This window comes from Pocillopora verrucosa, chromosome 7, assembly GCF_036669915.1.
Source record: "Pocillopora verrucosa isolate sample1 chromosome 7, ASM3666991v2, whole genome shotgun sequence".
Taxonomy (NCBI): Eukaryota; Metazoa; Cnidaria; class Anthozoa; order Scleractinia; family Pocilloporidae; genus Pocillopora; species Pocillopora verrucosa.
This window is the reverse complement of record NC_089318.1, coordinates 21,293,087-21,311,754: the sequence shown is the minus strand read 5'-3', so window position 1 is coordinate 21,311,754 and position 18,668 is coordinate 21,293,087. Positions and strand designations below refer to the sequence as shown.

Genomic DNA, 18,668 nt, shown 5'->3' with positions numbered 1-18,668 from the left:
GGTTAACGACTCTTCTTTACTCTGCTGTCTGTTAGAAAATTAACTTGTTAAGAATGGTAAAGAAATAAGTAAGGAGGCAAGGAAACAAGCAAATATGTGCTGCAATTATTCTCATGCCCTATCTCAACCAACACCTTTGTCTAATTCAATACAGTCGACGCCACTTAACAACATTGATAACAACAGTTACTAAATCAACTTCCACAGCAGCATCCAGAAGGTACAACATCGAACACAGAAACCAAGGTACTCAATCATTTTTTTTTGTCTTAAGAAACATATTTGGCCTGTAGCTACAAACAGTGTGTCAAACCGTTGTTAGGTTTTTTTCCGAGCGAGTATATTCCATTGCATTGATATAATTTACAAGGTACACAAGACAAGTCTAATATTCATGTAATTAAGTGGCCGAGTAATTAAGTTGTGGACGACGAACAAGGCGAACTGAAACTAAAACTAGCGCGATCGGTCTAGTAGTATCGCAACACTTATAAGCACAAAGTAATGAATGTGGAACAAGGATTTGAACTTTGAACAGCAATCACGCTTGCAGTAGATAATTGTGCAATCGATTTCCGCTTTCGATTCTAAGACGTTTTGCTCTTTGGACGAGTGAGTATGAAACCCGTTCATACCTTTGTTAATGAAGAAAATATATCATGCTACATTTTAGAGGAAGATGGGCGCGTATTTTGATCGAAACTAATCGAATGCAATGCTAGAAATTGAAAAATTGCATCAAAAAGTTAATTACTGAAGTGTTTATTATCACTGAAATTGATGTTTAAGATCATGCAACCGACCACCATTCTCTAATTAGATTAATTGGATGGACTTCGACCTTGGTAGTGATTGAATTCAGTTGAAACACAATTATGACCTGTTATGAATTCTTTAGGGCAGGAGCCCATTACCCGAGGCTTCCATCTTCCATACTTACCCTCTGAGTCAACCCTGTCCCGCATCTTTATATTTTTAGAAGCACCCCATGGGGTTTTTCGCGGTTGTTTGCATAGTAGTCAACCATCAGAGAGCTGTGGTCCTCTATTGTTTACGTCTCATGCAGGCCGCACGAAAGAATTTCAATTATGCGAACGTCAGCGTGTTTTCGCGGGAAATTAGGGAGCCCCCCACATATCTCAGTTCTAAAAATAAAAAGATAGGGGACAGGGTTGACCCAAGGGTACAATTGGTCTGGAGGCTCCGGGTAATGGCCTCCTGTCTAGGGTGATTATATAGATTAAGTGAGCAAACGAACAACAATACTGAAAGCTGCTTGTCATAAACTTGTACCTTCCAATGTGCTCGTCAAGACATTCTTTGCAATATCTGTGGCCACATCTCGTAAAAACTGGTTCCTTTAGCGGTGAATGACATATGGGACATTGGAATCCTTCTTCAACTTCTTCCACAAAGTCCTCGCCGTGGCCAGAGGGAGAGCAGTGTTCATTTGATGTGAATTCCGCCATGCTGAAATCCACCTTTTGCAGTAATTGCTCAGGGTCCGGAGTAAACGACCACAGTTGTTTGTACAAGTTACTACAAACTTGCTGCACTGTTTAATGTGGTCTTACGAATAAGAATCCATGAAACACAGTCAGGAATGCGTAAATTATATTTAATATTCATCTTTGGTTTAATTATGAACTCCTTAAGTCCTTTAAGAGAGAGAGAGAACCATTAAAGCATGAAAAGCAAAAGAAAAAGAAACCAAAACAAGCAAATCAGTTGGAAAGTTTTTCTTTTTTTGTTAAAGGACTGAAATTATTTCACTGCCCGTAAGATAATTTAATTGGCAAGAATATCCCATTGGATTAAACAAAAGAAAAATAATGACCCATTGTTTTCCCTTTGTGAAAGATCTTACTTGTTTGAAGGTTTTTGCATACACTGCAAGTATATTAATTTTTTGGGTTAGATCTTTGAAAACGGATTTAACAGAGGAGACGATATTTACTCGAGTTTCAATTTCAGTGACTTTAAAATGAGGGCGATCACTATCATAATACGCAATCAAATAATTTGACTCCCGAAATTGCCATTGAAATCTTTGAGGAAGATAATTCTTAAGACGATCACATTGGTAAACACTTATGAAGACACATCGTGCAAAGTAATTGCGGAAGCGAAGGACATATATTACGAACAGATTTAAACTAATCGAGTGCATCGTTAGTAAAAACGCGATTGCATTATTTACGATGAAAAATTGTTAAATTCTTGCGAAAAAAATTGGCTGGTATGACGCGGTGTTTCGTCTCAGCCAAGAGGTTCATCAGATACCTTTGGTAAATTTAGAGCGAAATCGTCGAGCATCGCGCTCAAAGTCCCGTTCGCGAAGTCCAGATATTAGCAATCTGGCGCCCTATCGCTAAAGGATTCCCAACCACCTGTTCACGAGCTACAATATATACGATGAAAAAATTGCCAAATACTTGTGAAAAATTCGTGGCTGCTATAATGCGGCGTGACGCGGCGTTTCGTCTCGGCTAAGAGAATCATCAGATACCTTTCGTAAATTTAAAGCGAACTCGTCGAGCATCGCGCTTAAAGTCCCGACCGCGAAGTCAAGATATTGAATTATTCTGTAAATTATTATGGTAGCCATCACCGCTACAACTAATTTTTACGCACGTAAAACCGATGCTTGTCTCCTTAGTAAGAAGACCTCCACTCTACTCACGTAACTCTAATGGAGAAATTCGCTCCGAAGTTACAGAAGGAGTTTCACTGATAAATGTAACATAATAGATTAAACGAGCCAATGAAGATCCATATTAACTATTTTTTGTTATTTACTCATACCTTCTGATATGCTTGTTAAGGCATTCTTTGCACCATCTGTGGCCACATCTCTTCTGATCTGAAATGGCTCCTTAAGCGTCAATTGCTTCCACAAAGGAGGACAGTAGACATTTAATGTGAATTCCGCCATATCGAGCAGCTGCCCGTGCTATTTTAATCGAGTTGTGATGAAATATTGAAAAGTGTGACCATTGATTCAAAATGCCAGTCAAACGCAATCAGCCAGGATTTTGTGAGAGACACGTGGACATCAAGACTAATTTTGCATAATGACGACATTATTCTAGATAAGCATTGTCCGCGTCTTCACGCTTATTGGTCTATATCAATCGGTTTGTTGAACTCTACGAAACATTTTAGATTACTTTTAGATTTGCCGAGATTTGTCGTTTTACTTCAGCTTCAAAATCGCAAAAAGAGCGGGGAACAAAAGAGAATGTTCACGGGAAGTAAAAATCTACACATACTGGGGAAAATTTGCCCTAGCACGAAAAAAATTCTTATTTTCCCCTATGATGACATCTCTCCACTTAAATTTTGACGTAAAGATCAAAAGAAGGACTCTGAGGTCGCGCATTTTCTGATGAGTTCAAGCATGGTCTTTTCTTGCTCAGACGGGTTGAAGGAAGCTATCGCACGAGGGCCATCTTTTTGTCACATGTTTCGCAGGAATTTTACATTGTTTTGAGAGATTTTAGCCAAAACCGTGGCCCCCGATATTTTTCCCACCTTGCCTGAAAATTTCAAATTTTTCACAACTTCGCCTGTTCCTGTTCGTATGTCCAGTCAAGCCTTTATGGTGTTGTGAAGGACCTCAGCCGATGTAAAAGTTTATTAGTGTTGGGTCGCAATTGCAGGGAAACTAGCTGCAGACTGCAATATGTTTTTACGACAGGTACCACGGACTACTGAGCTGTCATTTTCAGGAGTCTTCTTTAATCTCTTGGTTCTCAAAGAGAATCTTAAATCAAATTTACTTTACTCTGTGTAACTCTGGTTGCCTGACTCTAACTCCGTTCGATCACTATCCCTCTCTCCGATTCTGACTCTTCTCAAATAAATTCTAAAGAGCATGCTTATATATTCTTCACTGCTAGGCAGGTGTGGGCAAGCTTTTCATCAAAGTCAAATTGAGAATCTACCTCAGTGATTTTTCTTGCCTTCAAGGTTAGGGTACGGAATCAATTATAAAAGGGGTAAGTTTTTAAAGAAACTGTTGTGCTGCGTCGGTGGGAGAGTATGGCAGGTAATTTAGTGTTAACAACTGAGTTGAAAACGTAAATTGGCTACCGGAAAGAGAAAAAAAGCTGACGTTTCGAGCGTTAGCCCTTCGTCAGAGCGATAGATACGGAATTAATAAGGTGGCGACCTAATTTCAACCTGTAGAAACAAAGTGTCATCCACAATATAGTGCTGCGATTTAAGTTTCTCAGGAGATACGAAACAATCAAAACCTATGCCTGTGTTCTCTTCTGTTATAGGCCTGCTAAAGCTCGGAATATTCCGCCCTTCTACCTCCTTAGTTTCGTTTTCTCTGTCTTCTGGATCATCCTCTTGATCAATCAACGTGAGCTCAAAATGAAAAGATGCAAAAATAAACAATGCGCGTGACAAAATTCACAAAAATTCTCAGCCATCGTATCTGCCAAACTCGGCCTGTGGCAAATCTTTCAGCTGTCAATTTTCGTTCCCAGCCGCGAGAAATGTCATCACCAAATTCTAGTCACTTCGGTTTTTCTTCCAATCGCTTCTGGTAACACTTACTTAAGTCAGGTCAGAGGAAATACACTTATACAGCTAAAATGGTTATTTACCTGGTCTTTATCCAGGTTCTGCCTGTCGAATGGACATGTTAAGGATTGTCCTTGACTTCGTTGCCTGTAAGAAAGTTTTTACGGCAAGAATATTTCCTTGATTGGTAGATCTTTCTTCTTTGTTATTTTTTGCATTTACGGCAATATTATTTTGATTTATCTATTTTGGGTGATTACAGATCTGTAAAAGCGAATGCTTCAGAAAAGGACGTAGCATCAACTTGAATGATTATGAAATGAAAACGATTACTCTTGCAATGGGTGATAAAATTATTGGCTTCTGCTTTCTATTCCAAAATAACTAACTTTTTGAGAAACAGCCTGATCGGTATCTCGCTAAGATAGATTACGAAAGATAACCTTTATTTACGCACGATAATATTTTAAGCTACAAGCTTGTGGGGTCGTGTGAAGAAAAGCGGAAATCACAAGTTATGTAAATATAACTTGAATTTAAAAAACAAGAAGCGCAAGTGTCGCGCCTGAACATTGATATTTTAGTTTTTTTTAATTTTTATATATTTAATCTTGTTTGCACGTATTGCATGCCATTGAAAGCGACGTTATGTTCAAGAGATTTCTTACGCGACCTCAGGGTAAATAAATGGTTGAGTTGTGAAATACAGTGTTATCATTGTGTAGAAGCGTTTTAAATGACAGAAAGGAATCGTGCTACTTAAGCTAAGTAATTATGGAAGTCACGAACTGACCGAAAGAATCAAGTGCATTGAAATTGCATCATTCAGTAAATCTTCAGTAAACCGATTAATTTCCTTCTGAAGATCACAATTGAATAGTGCTTATCGATGTTTACATGAACTCAAACCTTTTAATATGCTCGTCAAGACATTCTTTGCAATATCTGTGGCCACATCTCGTTTGAACTGGTTCCTTTAGCGGTAAATGACATATGAGGCATTGAAAATCTTCGTCAACTGCTTCCACAAAGTCTTCATCGTGGCCCGAAGGAGGGCGGTATTCATTTGAGGTGGATTCCGCCATATTGAAAAACCGCCGAGCTGCTAGAACTGGGAGTTACTACATCACGGCCGACGAGTGGGGGATGAAGAAAAGAGCGAAATATGAGTGGTCAGCGGGGAAACAAATTTAATACTTCATATAGAGACATATCAGTTATAGTTGCGGAAAACAATAGTGTCGTAAAGCCGAAATATCAACAGTATACTTCGCTAAATAAAATGTTACGCAATTTTTCAAAAGTGTTGATGGCACATAAATCTTTTACTGCTGTAATAAACAATAGAGGCATCAGAAAAGGCATAGGTGGCATCCGGAAAGGCACTAAGAAGAATTATATTTACGTTTTGTAACTTGCTGCGTGACGAAAAAAGAAAACCAAAACCGTGGTCCCCAAGTGAATTCTCCCACCTTGCCCCAAAAAATTTTCAAATTTTCCGCAACTTCACCTTTTCCTTTTCGTAGGTCCGGCCAAGCCTTTATGGTCATTGGCTCCCGTATAGCCACTAACTATGGCTTATAAATACAGGTGTTTAGTGTTAAATTGTAAAACTCCCAGAAGAAATCTACGACAGTTAAACGAAAAGCGTCGGAGAATAAATAAATTTTACAGGTAATTTAGTGTTAACAACTGGGTTGAAAACGTAAATTAGCCACCGTCAAGGGTAAAACGATATATCGCGATATATCGCTCTAACGAAGGGCTAACGCTCGAAACGTCAGCTTTTTTACCCTTTACGGTGGCTAATTTACGTTTTCAACCCAGTTGTTAACACTAAATTACCTGCTATACTCTCCCACCGACGCAGCACCACAGTTTCTTTAGAAACTTACCCCTTTAAATAAATTTTACGACTACCGTTCGTAGAGTGCTGCTCACCAGTTTAGTTTTAAAAATATATTTTTTTTAAATTTGGTGCGATAGCTGTGATCAGTTTTTCCATGCAGGTTGTCGGGATGTACCTTTCACAGAGACGTGGGGGGGACAGAAACACCAACACAACATTTCACCTGCCGTTCGCTTCGAAAATTAAGTTTTCATCCCGAGTTAATTTGTTAAATAAAATAGGAAAAAAAACACTTCGAACGGAAAATAGAATTGCTTATTTGGTATTTTCGTTAAAAAGGCATGAGCTGAGTGTGCTCTGAGAAATTTGCTTTACATGACACGTTTTACGCTTGAAGAGTTCTTGGAAACAATAATCACACTAATCCAACCGCGTATTACGTAACGCCGGTAGCTTTAATTAACGCTCGATCACCGCTTTGCAATTTTTTTAATAATCAGTCAAAATCTTTTTATTTTTTTTGGAAAAATTGCTCTGTATCTAGGTAAATTTCTTAATAGCTAAATACAGTATCATGTTGAATATTAACTTCTCAATTAAAATAGCTGAAGTCAGCCAGGAGATTTTACTGAAGAGGAATAAGGATCACCATCTCATGTTTTTCAGTGGAAAGAATTTGTTTATTATGGGTTATCGGTTATGACGCGCGGCAAGGCGCGTGACAAATAAGATCTATGGAAAAAAAAAATCTCGGCTGTTCCCAAGGAAAGAACACTTTCTGAACAATTATTGAGCAGATTTGCATCATTGGAAAAAAAGTAAACTCTCTGGAAAATATCTTCAAAAGGCACGGAATTTTGACTGTTCAAGGGACAATTTTAATACTTGAAGTCTCTCGAAAACGCTAGCCTGAATACAAAAGCTTTTTGATGTGACTTACATTTGATAAAGAGACTTCGCAATCTAAAGTTTCCTTTGGAAATCCTTACCCTTTTCTTTTAAATTGAAACTCAAAACAGGATTTCGTTGATGAAGTTTGGACCCATTGGTCTAAACTATTTAATGTCATAGTAGAGAAACACGCACCCTGTATAAAAAAGAGAGTTCGGTCTAATCAGCTTCCCTAGATCAATATAGAGATAAAGAAATCTATGCGCTTGAAAAACAAATTGTACAAAAAACATCGTCGCCATCCCACTAAAGACACAAAGGAACATGGTCACTAAACTGAAACGAGTCGCAATTAAACGATTTTGCGCTGATTCTGCCTCTAATGCAAGCACATCCAACAGCTTCTGGAAAAATCTGAAACCCCTATTACCCTCCGCAAGGAGGGAAGTCTCCCAGGATGATATTCACCTCATAGATGACGGCAAAGTCATCAAAATACCTTCAAACTTTTTTAATTCATTTTTTTCTACCCCAGTCTTGGACCAGCCTGCCCTAAAACTCAAGCGGGAAGAATTTTCGACCCACCCTAGCATCTCCTCTATTTCATCGCGCGACTTTAAGCTGAACTTTTCTTTTCAACCTGCACGTGTCTCATATATTCAATCTGTTCTGGATAGGATCAAGTGCAATAAATCTTGCGGACCCGATAACATAATGCCCAAGATTCTTAAATATTCAGCACCATCTATAGCAGTTCACCTCACAAGGCTACTTAATCTCTACATTAGTACCTCTACGTGGCCTACGGAGTGGAAGCTCAGCCATGTGACACTTGTATTTAAAAAAGACGATGCCACATTAGTATCAAATTACAGACCTATCAGTGTCCTGTCCATCATACCCAAGATCTTAGAAAAAGTCAATTTTGACCAGCTGTACGACGTATTCAAACCCTTGTTCTCGTCTAACATGTCTGGCTTTCTTCGCGGTCATTCGTGCTACACTGCTCTGATCAAAATGTTTGACGACTGGCGTCTGGCTCTAGATTCTAAAAAGGTTATTGGCTCCATTGCAATCGACCTATCTAAAGCCTTTGATTCCATATGTCATAACCTGCTTCTTGCAAAGCTACGCGCTTATGGTATAGGTGAGGAGGCGATTGACTTCTTGCATTCCCACTTGTCTGGTCGCAAGCAAAGAGTGAAGGTCAACGGAGTTTTCTCGGATTGGTTACCGGTGTACTGTGGCGTTCCTCAAGTTAGCCTTCTGGGGCCACTCTTATTTAACATATTTATCAACGATGATGATACCGCTGCCTATGCGTCTAATACAGACATTTCTGCACTGGAACTGTCTCTTAACAAAGATCTTAAGAACCTCTCATCATGGTTTGCTTCAAATTATTTGTTCGTCAACAGCAAGAAAACCCAAGCTATGATACTGAGTAAACACTCTCATGAACCTACTCTTTATATTGGCGACACCGTTATCAAAATAAGTGGCTTCCTGAATATCCTTGGTGTTCGTTTGGATTATAGGGTATCCTTTAAAGACCACCTATCAACTGTTTTAAGAAAGATCTATGCCAAGATCGGAGCTCTGAGACGACTTAAAAAGATAGTCTCAGCTGATATCTCATTAATGCTGTACATGGCCTATATACTTCCGCATCTTGAATATTGTAGTCCATTACTATTAGGAATTAACAAAACCTTGAACAAGAAACTTGAATCTGCAAACTATTATGCCCTAAAATTCCTTTTAAATTTTGGAAACGGCTTTGATTATGATTCTATATTGTATATTGTAAATATGCGATCACTGGAACACAGACGATATTACCAATCTCTTGTTCACCTTTTTAAACGTGTAAAAGTTAATGGGACTGACTATATTTCTGATTTAGTCGAACCTCATATATTGCGCTACAATTTAAGGGACAGCGATCACAATCTCAATCAACCGTCCTACAACAATCGATATTATCATAATTCCTTCACATATAAGGCTTTTTCCATTAGCTTTCTAAATTATTCTAAATTATTCTAAATTATCCTATGTAGGTGCTAGTCTATTAATTTGCTTCATAATTGTATTGTTTTTAACTAAGTATTTAATTGTCATACGTTTTATACACGAGCCTCTGGCTCGGATGACCGGGCCAACCCCATCTTACGTTTTGACTCATTGATAACTAACGATACTCAAATGAAAATTGCTCTCTTTAAAATTGCAACATCTTTATCCCATACTCCCAATAAGGGTAAAAGGAGAGGAAACGAAGAGACAAGATAAAGGAAAGAGTAAAAATTAAAAAATAATCAGTAAAAAAGTAAAAAGTAAGAAAAAAGCTAAGTATCTTCCTTTGCAACTACCCTACCCGACATGCGAAACAAAAACTTTAAGGTAACGCTCAAAAATCAGCTTTCTATATTTCCGAGGGCTCGCAATTTTCCTCGATAAGAGATTAAATAGTTAGATGCGTTCTTCACTACAATTATTATTTGACCTTTTCGGAAAATTTAACTATCTCTGTGATTTTCTTACAAAGCTAATATTTTTATATTAATTTTAAGCAACACCAAAAATACGTGAATAGACACGTCAGCAGTATTGGTGTACCTTTTATTATTGTTATTATTCATGGCATTAACCAGCTCGTTGTACGTTGTTGCAGGGGAAACATACATTCACTTACAAACATTTGCTTTTTTATAGAATATTAAGTTTGCCATATGGCCTAACATATCTTGATACCTAATTTTTTTATGTATCAGAGTGGCCAGTGAGAGCAGCCTAGTTGGTAATGTACATAATCGTTCAAGATCGCTTTATTTCTCTTCCTAATCATATGAAAATTTTGTCAATCACATATATTTTTCAAAAATAACCAATTTATCTACGGCTCCTGCCTAAGAAAATTCTTTTTAGCTTTAATCTTCGGAGAGTCCAGACGTACTAGTTGGTTCATATACCTTCATTTGCCAGTCCGGATATTGCTCCTGGCAGAAATAACACTTTACCATTTTCAATGGGCACTGTTTGGTGCGATGTGTATCAAGATCTTTCTGTGCCATGGTAATTTTACAGTCAGGGCATGGAATCACTCTCAAAGGACAAACCCCCAAATGTGGCTGTGAAGGACCAAAAAAAAAAAAAAAGACAAAAACGCGTTAATTCAATGCCATTACATCTAAGTCAATTAAGATCTTATAAACATAGAAAAGAAGAAAAAATCTTCAAACCTCCTTCAGTCTTAGTTCATCAGCTAATTCGCAGTCTTCGCCACCACACCTTACGGCCAGTGATAAGATCTTCCTCTCCTTCTCTTTATTTGGGAAAACCTCCTATGGTGATACAAATTTGAAAAAAAAAACACACATGAAGAGTTACTTATGGAGGCGAACCTTCGATTCAGCATATATCTCTTCACGATCTGTATTTTCGTTTCTCATGACTGCTCCATCATTTAGCATAAGAATTTCCGTTCACTATCTATCTATCCCAAAAGTGTTAAGCTATTACCAGCGACCAGATAATTACTAGCGTGGTCTGATGGACAATAGCACTTCTGAACCGTATATCGGACTTACAGAAAACGACTTCAAGACAAGATACAGAAACCACACTGCACACTCTATTTCATGGCGTATCCTTTCATCAAGCTCACCCTACAATAGTGCAAGTAAAAGATGCAACCTCTGCGTTAAAGACAAATTCCTGGTCATCTGCCGATCTGAATTGCCATCACTTAACGAACGTAATGAACTCGTGTCTTCATGCCGTCACAGAAACAAAGCGTTGCTGCGTAAGAGCTGAACAAACCATCTAAATTTGCCACCACATTTATTATGCAAATTTTATAGTATCTCAACGATGGTTAAAAATATCCTTGCCTTTAAAATCCCCTAAAGAGTGATTTAATCATTCTGACCATTCTGACCTTCAACTTCTTTCCTGTAAAAATGTTTACCCGATTTAAACGAAAAAAACACTGAGTAGGAACTACAGCTTACTTGTTTCTCTTATTCAATTTTAGCAAGTCAGTTTGAATTTACTCTCATGGTCCTTATAATTGCCCCTTTAGTCGCAATATGCTCACAAGCTAACATTGATTTTACCATGGAAAGCCAAACGAGTCAAGTGAAACTATTGTAATGAAGCGAAAAAGAAGCTGAGCGATCGAAGCAAGGCAAAGCGGTAAAAACCAATGGTGACTTAAATACATAGATATAAATCTGAACTCAACTTCAACAAAAGCAAACGAAAGCTGAACTGACGCAAAACTAAGTGGGTACTGAAGAAAATATTTTCAGGGCGTTAATTCCCCTTCGTATTTTAAAGAAACATCTTTTTTACAAGCAAAACTATTTGAATCGTTTCCAACATTTCAATAAAACCACGTTGCGATTCGCAGTTTCTCGGTTCAGAAGTATATTTTTTTTATGATTCTCAGGTACCTTTATGCTAATTTGGTAAACTGCTTCCCAGGAAATGAAAACAACCCAACTCGTCTGGCGGTAAACAAAAAATGCTTGGAACGAATTGATCTGGAAACCCATGTATGGAATTTCAACCGGCAGAACTTCTCGAAATCGTTGCCCCTCGCGGAAAACTAATATGTTTTCCGGCAAAGTTTTGCTAAAAATTATTGTTGTCGTGCGTCAAAGTATGCTTTGTAATTTTTTTTTCCTCTCTCTCACACTATAACGAAGCTGCTGGTAAGCTTCAGCTGCTGAATATATTTTTAAAGTAAAATATCAATTATACCTGGTGAATAAAGCCTCACAAATTGAGATTCATGCAATTTTATACTTGATGCAACATGCCTATTCCTTTAACCAAACAGGAAAAAATAAAGTTGAAGAACGGAAATTTTACAGATTCCTAAATTTTGCCAAAGAACAGAAGACGAGAAGATAAAATTCGTATCCCCAAGCGGCCATGTAATGTTCTGTTTATTTTATAGATAATGTACCGTCTTCGCAACTCGAAGCCATTTTGTGAGTGAGATTTCAAGAGAACCGGCCGTGCGCCTGAGCAGGAAGCTCTCTTGTAATTGGCTAATCATGTTAGTACTTATGCATGGCGACAGCAATATCCTCACACGTGAAAGATAAAAATAGTATCTTCACTACACGCGATGAAGATATGTTTTTTTTTTAGTGAAAGGAAAAAATCCTGGTATGTCATCAGTATCTATATAATAAATAGAGAATAACACATGGGTACTCTTGGATATGGAATTTCTCTTCGATTGTTTAACTCGATAGCTCATGAGTGAAATGTCGAGTTTATCATATAAACAAAATAGCCCTTTACTGACAAGAAAAGTTAGCTTTAAAAATTTATTAATTAATGAAAATAAAAGGATCTACAATCCACCAGCGTCGGCGCTTAGGCTCAAGATGAATCGAAAAGGAACGTTGAAACACCACAAAAAACATGCAATGGACGTAATTTTCAATGCCAAAAATTCTCAGTTATTTACTCGGTCCTCGCCGTCAGAAGAAATCCTTTCGGTAAACGGAAAAAATCGGCCTGTAGCAAGTCTTCCAGTTGTCGATTTTCGTTCTCAGCCGCGAGAAATGCCATTACCAAAGCTACTGAATACGTACCTTAAGGTTTTTCTTTCCGTGTTTTGGTTTTCTTTCCCCTCTAGGGAAGTCTGAACGTCACTATAAGCGATACGGAGTTTTCAGTGTTTTAGGAGCCATAATCCGAAAAAATTCGACAAATGACTTTGGATAGAGAACGGCGAGGGCTTTGCCGTTCATTCATCAATCTGACTGAGTAGCGTGAAAGGCGAGTGACATGTCAGCAGCTGATTGGCGATATCAAATACACGCGAAAAAATACCATATCTCTTATAAGAGAAGAAACGAAAAATAGCGCAACACTCTCAGTTTTCAAGTGTGCAGTAAACCGCGAAATATATGACAGTCCGTTGGAATCTTTTTTAGTTATAGAATTTTAAGAATATGTTAGTTATTTATTTGTAGTTGTTTCTTTATCATGATATTGTTGTAACTTTTGTAGGTAGTTTTATTCGATTTCCAATTATTGTAAATTAAATCGGAAGAGCCACTGGGTGGAGATTTCATAAACTTACTTACATATATTTTCACGTGTATTGCTACGGCTTTTGTCAGGGCTGGAAATCCTTCTATAGCACCGTAGTTTATATGATAAAAAACGTTCTATTCCATTAAATGGTATCACGATTGAACCCACAAAGCTAAATACTTTAACAGACATTTGATTCGTTTTTAAATGTTCATTCCAGTACACTGAAATAATAAAATACCAAAGATTTTTGAGCTTTCGTTTTTTCCATTATAATCTGATTTCATATCTAACGATCAATCATTGAGGATGTCGTTATTCATGGCGGCCAATCTGAGAAGTATCGGTTTCCCTTATCTTATCGGCTGAGGGCGGTACTCAAGACAAGGCGCACAGTTTTTCCCCAATACTGATCGACCTAGGCTGATGAATAACATTTTTTTTTCTGCAACTTAACGAAATTCTTTCCAAAGAACCCGACTGATTTAATGCTGTGATTAACTGAACGATTTTTGAGCGAGTCAATGGTAGTTAAAATAGGGGTAATGCAAATTAAAGAGAGAGGCTTCACCGAAACATTTTCATTTCCGTAACGATAAAGATGATTTAAAAGGCTTCCAAATAAACTTTGAAACATTATTTTACAAGTGCCTGTCACAATCGGGCACCTGTCAATTAGATAGCGTGTAAGAAAAGAAGAGCGCAAGTATACTTTTGAAAAAAACAACGGGGACTGTCACAACAATGTGTTCTTCAAAAATAGTCAATGATCTTACGGAAAATATTATTTACTCTCATCGACGATTAATTGATGTACGAAGATTTACCTTTGTTCAGTAAGTAAATGGCAAGGAAAGTAATTGTTCGTAAATTCACACTTTTTACTTTGAAGTCGAGAGGGTTTGCTCGTTTGTTTGCAGAAATTGCGTGTGTAAATGTGGTCTTTCCTCCACAAAAACTGAATTCGAATGAGACACTTCAACTTGACATGAGACGATTTAATGTGGCTTTTCCTCATTGAATTCCTTCAGTTTCTGGTGTGCAATTCACGGTTCAAATGTATAAATTGAACGGACTAGGAAAGACTCACAGAAAGCGTATTTGTGGTAGACCTGAAAACTTCGCTCGCCCTTTCACTACGAACAGAAACCTTGAGTGATCCACAAATTGTTTGAGAGAATTCAGATATTAAATGAATGAAAATTCCATCGATTAATTCAATTACAACCCAATACCTCTCGTGTTAACTTTCTGGGTACTTTTTGTGAACGATGAAAATCAATGAATGAGTTGTCAGCAATCGGATCCTTGTGTTTACGCACAGATCTCTGGGATCGCCACGGGAAAGACATTGCAATTCACCACAAGGAAATGTATGGCGAAAGGTTGTTCCGACGTCCGAAAAAACGATTTTAGTGAGAGATTTTCGCTTTTTCGCCGCTCTTTTATCAGAAATGGATTTGGGTAATGCTAATACAAGGGAGGCGTAAGTTTTTGTTTGAAAAACCATGTAATATGTAGCGAAATCTACCGATTAACTTGTCTCCGTGTGCAAGGTGTGAATTTGACATTGCGTAATGGTCTCGAAATTTTGAAAAAAAAACCCTAAATCGCCATGGAATAACTCAACTAAGCCGTTCCAGTTTTTTGTAAGTGTGTTAAATCTACTTCTAGCGCTTTTCGTGGCTTGGTAATACAAAAAAACGCGCTAGAAGAGTTACCATGAGGTAGCAGGAGATTTAAATGGCGTGCTTGAGCATTGCACATTATTGCGGTACATTAAAGTGATGAATCGCCTACATTGCTTCTTTATTGTGATGAATGCAAACGAATCAGCGTTGATAATCGGCTAAAAGCCGAACCCTTTCTTCAGTGACGATAAGTGATACAAATCGGTCCCCTTGGGAGCGATACACAACCGATAATATGTCAACAGTTTCTGCCGGAGTTCCCGTGATCTTGCTTTTCCTGACAAGATCTTTCAAGGAGTTTAAGAAGAAAAGTTGCAGCTCAAAGAACTCAAACAAACTATCGCTTGAACGAGGGATTTCCTTATGTTTTTCATCGCTTATTTCATCCTTTCAGAGAGCAACAGCTCAGTAAAAATAATTTCCATATCTGTGGACAACGACTTCCCTCCTTAAAGGAAGTATATTTCCAAACGTCTTAATTTGTTCATTAGATACGTTAACAAGTATGAAAACAGGCTGTTCATATATAAACACAGCTGAAAAGACTTAAATGCGTTATTCCTAGCGATTCCTAGCTAGTTTTGCAATATTTCGAGATCATTACGCGATGACGATTTCACAATAGACCTTACGAAAGGAGAGGAGTTGTTCGGTATTTTTTATAACATATTTCGTGATAATTCCAACAAAGACTTGCACTTCCCTCCTATCAACATTGAAGAAATGTAAAATGGTTTCCGTGTTTACATAGCCTGATTTAAACACGCGGGAGGTTGGGAGAACACGAAATAAGTGTAGGAAACCACGACGCGAAGGTGTCAGGATTTCACGATTTCAAGGAGCGTGGGCGGAGTTGATACGCCAGACTAAGTGGTGATAATTTTAGACTTATCCCGCCTAACTGTATAGTTGGCTAGGGTTGTGTGCTCCGATAAAGCTGAATTTTCTTTTTGCAAAAGAAGGCCGCTCTTTGATGCTCTTTTAAACATGTACCAAATTGATGTTTGGTCTGTCCGATGTACTCGTTATCACAGTCATTGCACGGAATAGAATAAATAGCGTCGGTTCGGTTTTTCTTCCGTGACAGGATCCATAGGTTTGGCAAAAATATGTCCCAAAGTCTGGATAGGTTTTTGAGTAACTTCAACGTTGTGGCTATTCAAAATTGTCTTGCTGGGTTCCGTAACATCTTGGATGTAGGGAATAAGGAAGAAACCAGTCGCTGGTTCCCTCTCACATCAGGAGTGCTACTAGTTGTAACTGGTTTTGGGAAGTTACGGAGAAAAGTTTTGGTATAGCCATTCGCCTTTAGGACTTCAGAAACATGTTTCCTCTCCTCAGCCTTCGAATCGAGTGAAGATGGTACACAGTCAGCCCTCGCAATATCACGACAAAGCTTTGTCTCTGCTTAATGACATAAGTACGTCTGCAGTTTTAAACTCTGATCCTACTAGTAAAACTCAAAGAAAGTTTAAAAAATGTTGCTGTTTTGAAAAAAGCTGGTAAGATTAGTGACTATACGTACAAAATGTTATACAGTAGTGACAGCTTATATCCACGCTTTTATGGCTTACCTAAAATTCCTTAACCGGGAATTGTTGAATAATTAATGAGTCTGAGAAATATTTATAAAAAATGGCAGCGAAGGTAGGGATATACTCAGCGACTCACGAAAGCGTTACCGTACCCATTGACAGAGGTAGGAAAGTACGGATCGCGCTAAGAGTCAATCAGATTGCAGGATTCGTTACCGTGCCCTCTGAGAAAAAAGTAAATATTAAGTTCGGTAAGGAAATAAAAGATTCATCTTGTATTGAGCTTGAGACAAAAGAAAAGGAGAGAAGTGATATCTTTCTTTAATGACCGTTAACAGTTATCATTGTTTTGAAAAACTAAGAAAAATATGAATGAAAGTGATCTTCGCAGTGATATGCACTACTTAGACAGTAGTGAAAATAAGGCCTGAAAAAATTCAGGCCTCTACGGGATTTGAACCCATGACCTCTGCGATACCGGTGCAGCGCTCTACCAACTGAGCTAACAAGCCAACTGGGAGCTGGTCATGATGGTGGTTCTAAATAAACCCGTGAAGTGATGAATAAACGGTTAAGACCTTCATATATTCTTAACCGCCAAAGAAAAACATGTTCGTCTGTCTGCAGATATTATTGATTCTATCTCTCGTGGTGCACTAATACTATATCTCACCATTGATATCATTGTTTTGAAAAACAAAGAAAAACATGTTCGTCTGTCTGCAGATATTATTGATTCTATCTCTCATGGTGCACTAATACTATATCTCACGAAAGCGTGATGTGAAGAGTGGCATTTGTACCAAAATGAAAACAACATCTCAGCCTTAACTTCTGGTTTTGGTGTGGTAAAACAACTAAATATGTATGAAGCTGAGTTTCAAAATGTCTCGAAGGAAAAAAAAATGAAATAAATATAGTTTCCAACTCATTTTAAAAGAATAATTTAGGGTATAGAGGGCTTTACGAGTTTCTTACATTGTTAAATGAGGCTGACATTCATGAATCAGTCAGTTATCATTTGAATTAAGCTGAGAACTGACCAGGCTCCACTGGCTTCGATCCTGACTGGCTGTGTGGCTGGTAGCTGGTCTCTTTCCGATCTTAAATTGGTCGACTTTGTTACACACCCGTTTAGTGGGAACAAGGGATCTTCGATGCAAATAACTTGATCCCGCTTTCAAACCAAAGGAACCAAAACATTCAAGTAACATGCGCTTCACATGTGATGTTAATCTAGCACTGAGAAACAGGATAGCTTGATTCTCAAATAACTTGATGGGGATTGCCTCAGGAAAAAAACATCTCACAGTGTCTTATTGTAATCCTCCATTGATAAGATCCCTTCATCAGTGCATCAGCGGCTTAGTGAGGACTTCCTCGTGGAGATGCGAATGGGGGGGTTAAGGTTCGTGCTTGCGCAGCGAGAAGGATCGAGTGGATTATTTGGAACTAGGAAAGCCTAGTGCATGGTAGATGTTTCGTACTTGCCCGTTTTTGTGAGGATGAATTAAGAGATTTCGATGTTAAGGATTTGAAAACGCAGCAGAACAGAGTAGATAAATAATAGATTAAGATGTAGTTGTTTGCAAATAACCTAAGAGCCTTTCTGGGAAATGACTCTAAAAAGGTTTGTGGATAAGACCGGAGATTTTCGATCTCCTAGCGATTTCGTATCAATTATGACAAAACGGAATTATGTTTCTCAGGTAGTTCTGTCATAATATTGAACCATTTTAATGAACTTGTTAAAAAAAAAATCAAGGTCAAGAGGCATGTCTCCCATAAAAAACTACGGCAGAAGTAAAACTTCGCTGAAATCATTGATTCTAACAGTGGAAGGCTTAAGATGTAAAATGGAGGAATTTAGCCATTTTCATGCAAGATCCAAATAGTTGAAACTTTCATTGTCCCAACATTTATGTATGGCGCTGGGCTAATCAGTTTAAAGAAGCTGTGACTAAGGAAGTCGATAGCTCTTCAGGACCTTCCTCGCCCTTAATTTACAGGTATTGCGGACTTTCAACTGCTGATTGGCATTACAAAAAATGAGAATTTGCAAATATACGATGGTGTTCTTTGTATATCCCATTGTATCAC

The 18,668-nt window shown here is 38.0% G+C and overlaps 1 protein-coding gene across 1 annotated transcript in view; it reads right to left on the bottom strand.

The window, feature by feature from the left end:
- LOC131791969 (TNF receptor-associated factor 5) overlaps nt 1–5,645 on the bottom strand; it is an 11,744-nt gene extending 6,099 nt beyond the window's left edge. Inside the window, 2 exon segments of the mRNA XM_066170280.1 lie at nt 4,624–4,683; nt 5,446–5,645. Coding sequence (XP_066026377.1) covers nt 4,624–4,683; nt 5,446–5,621 — 236 coding nt within the window. The 5' untranslated portion in view covers nt 5,622–5,645.
- Between the last annotated feature and the right edge of the window lie 13,023 nt (nt 5,646–18,668).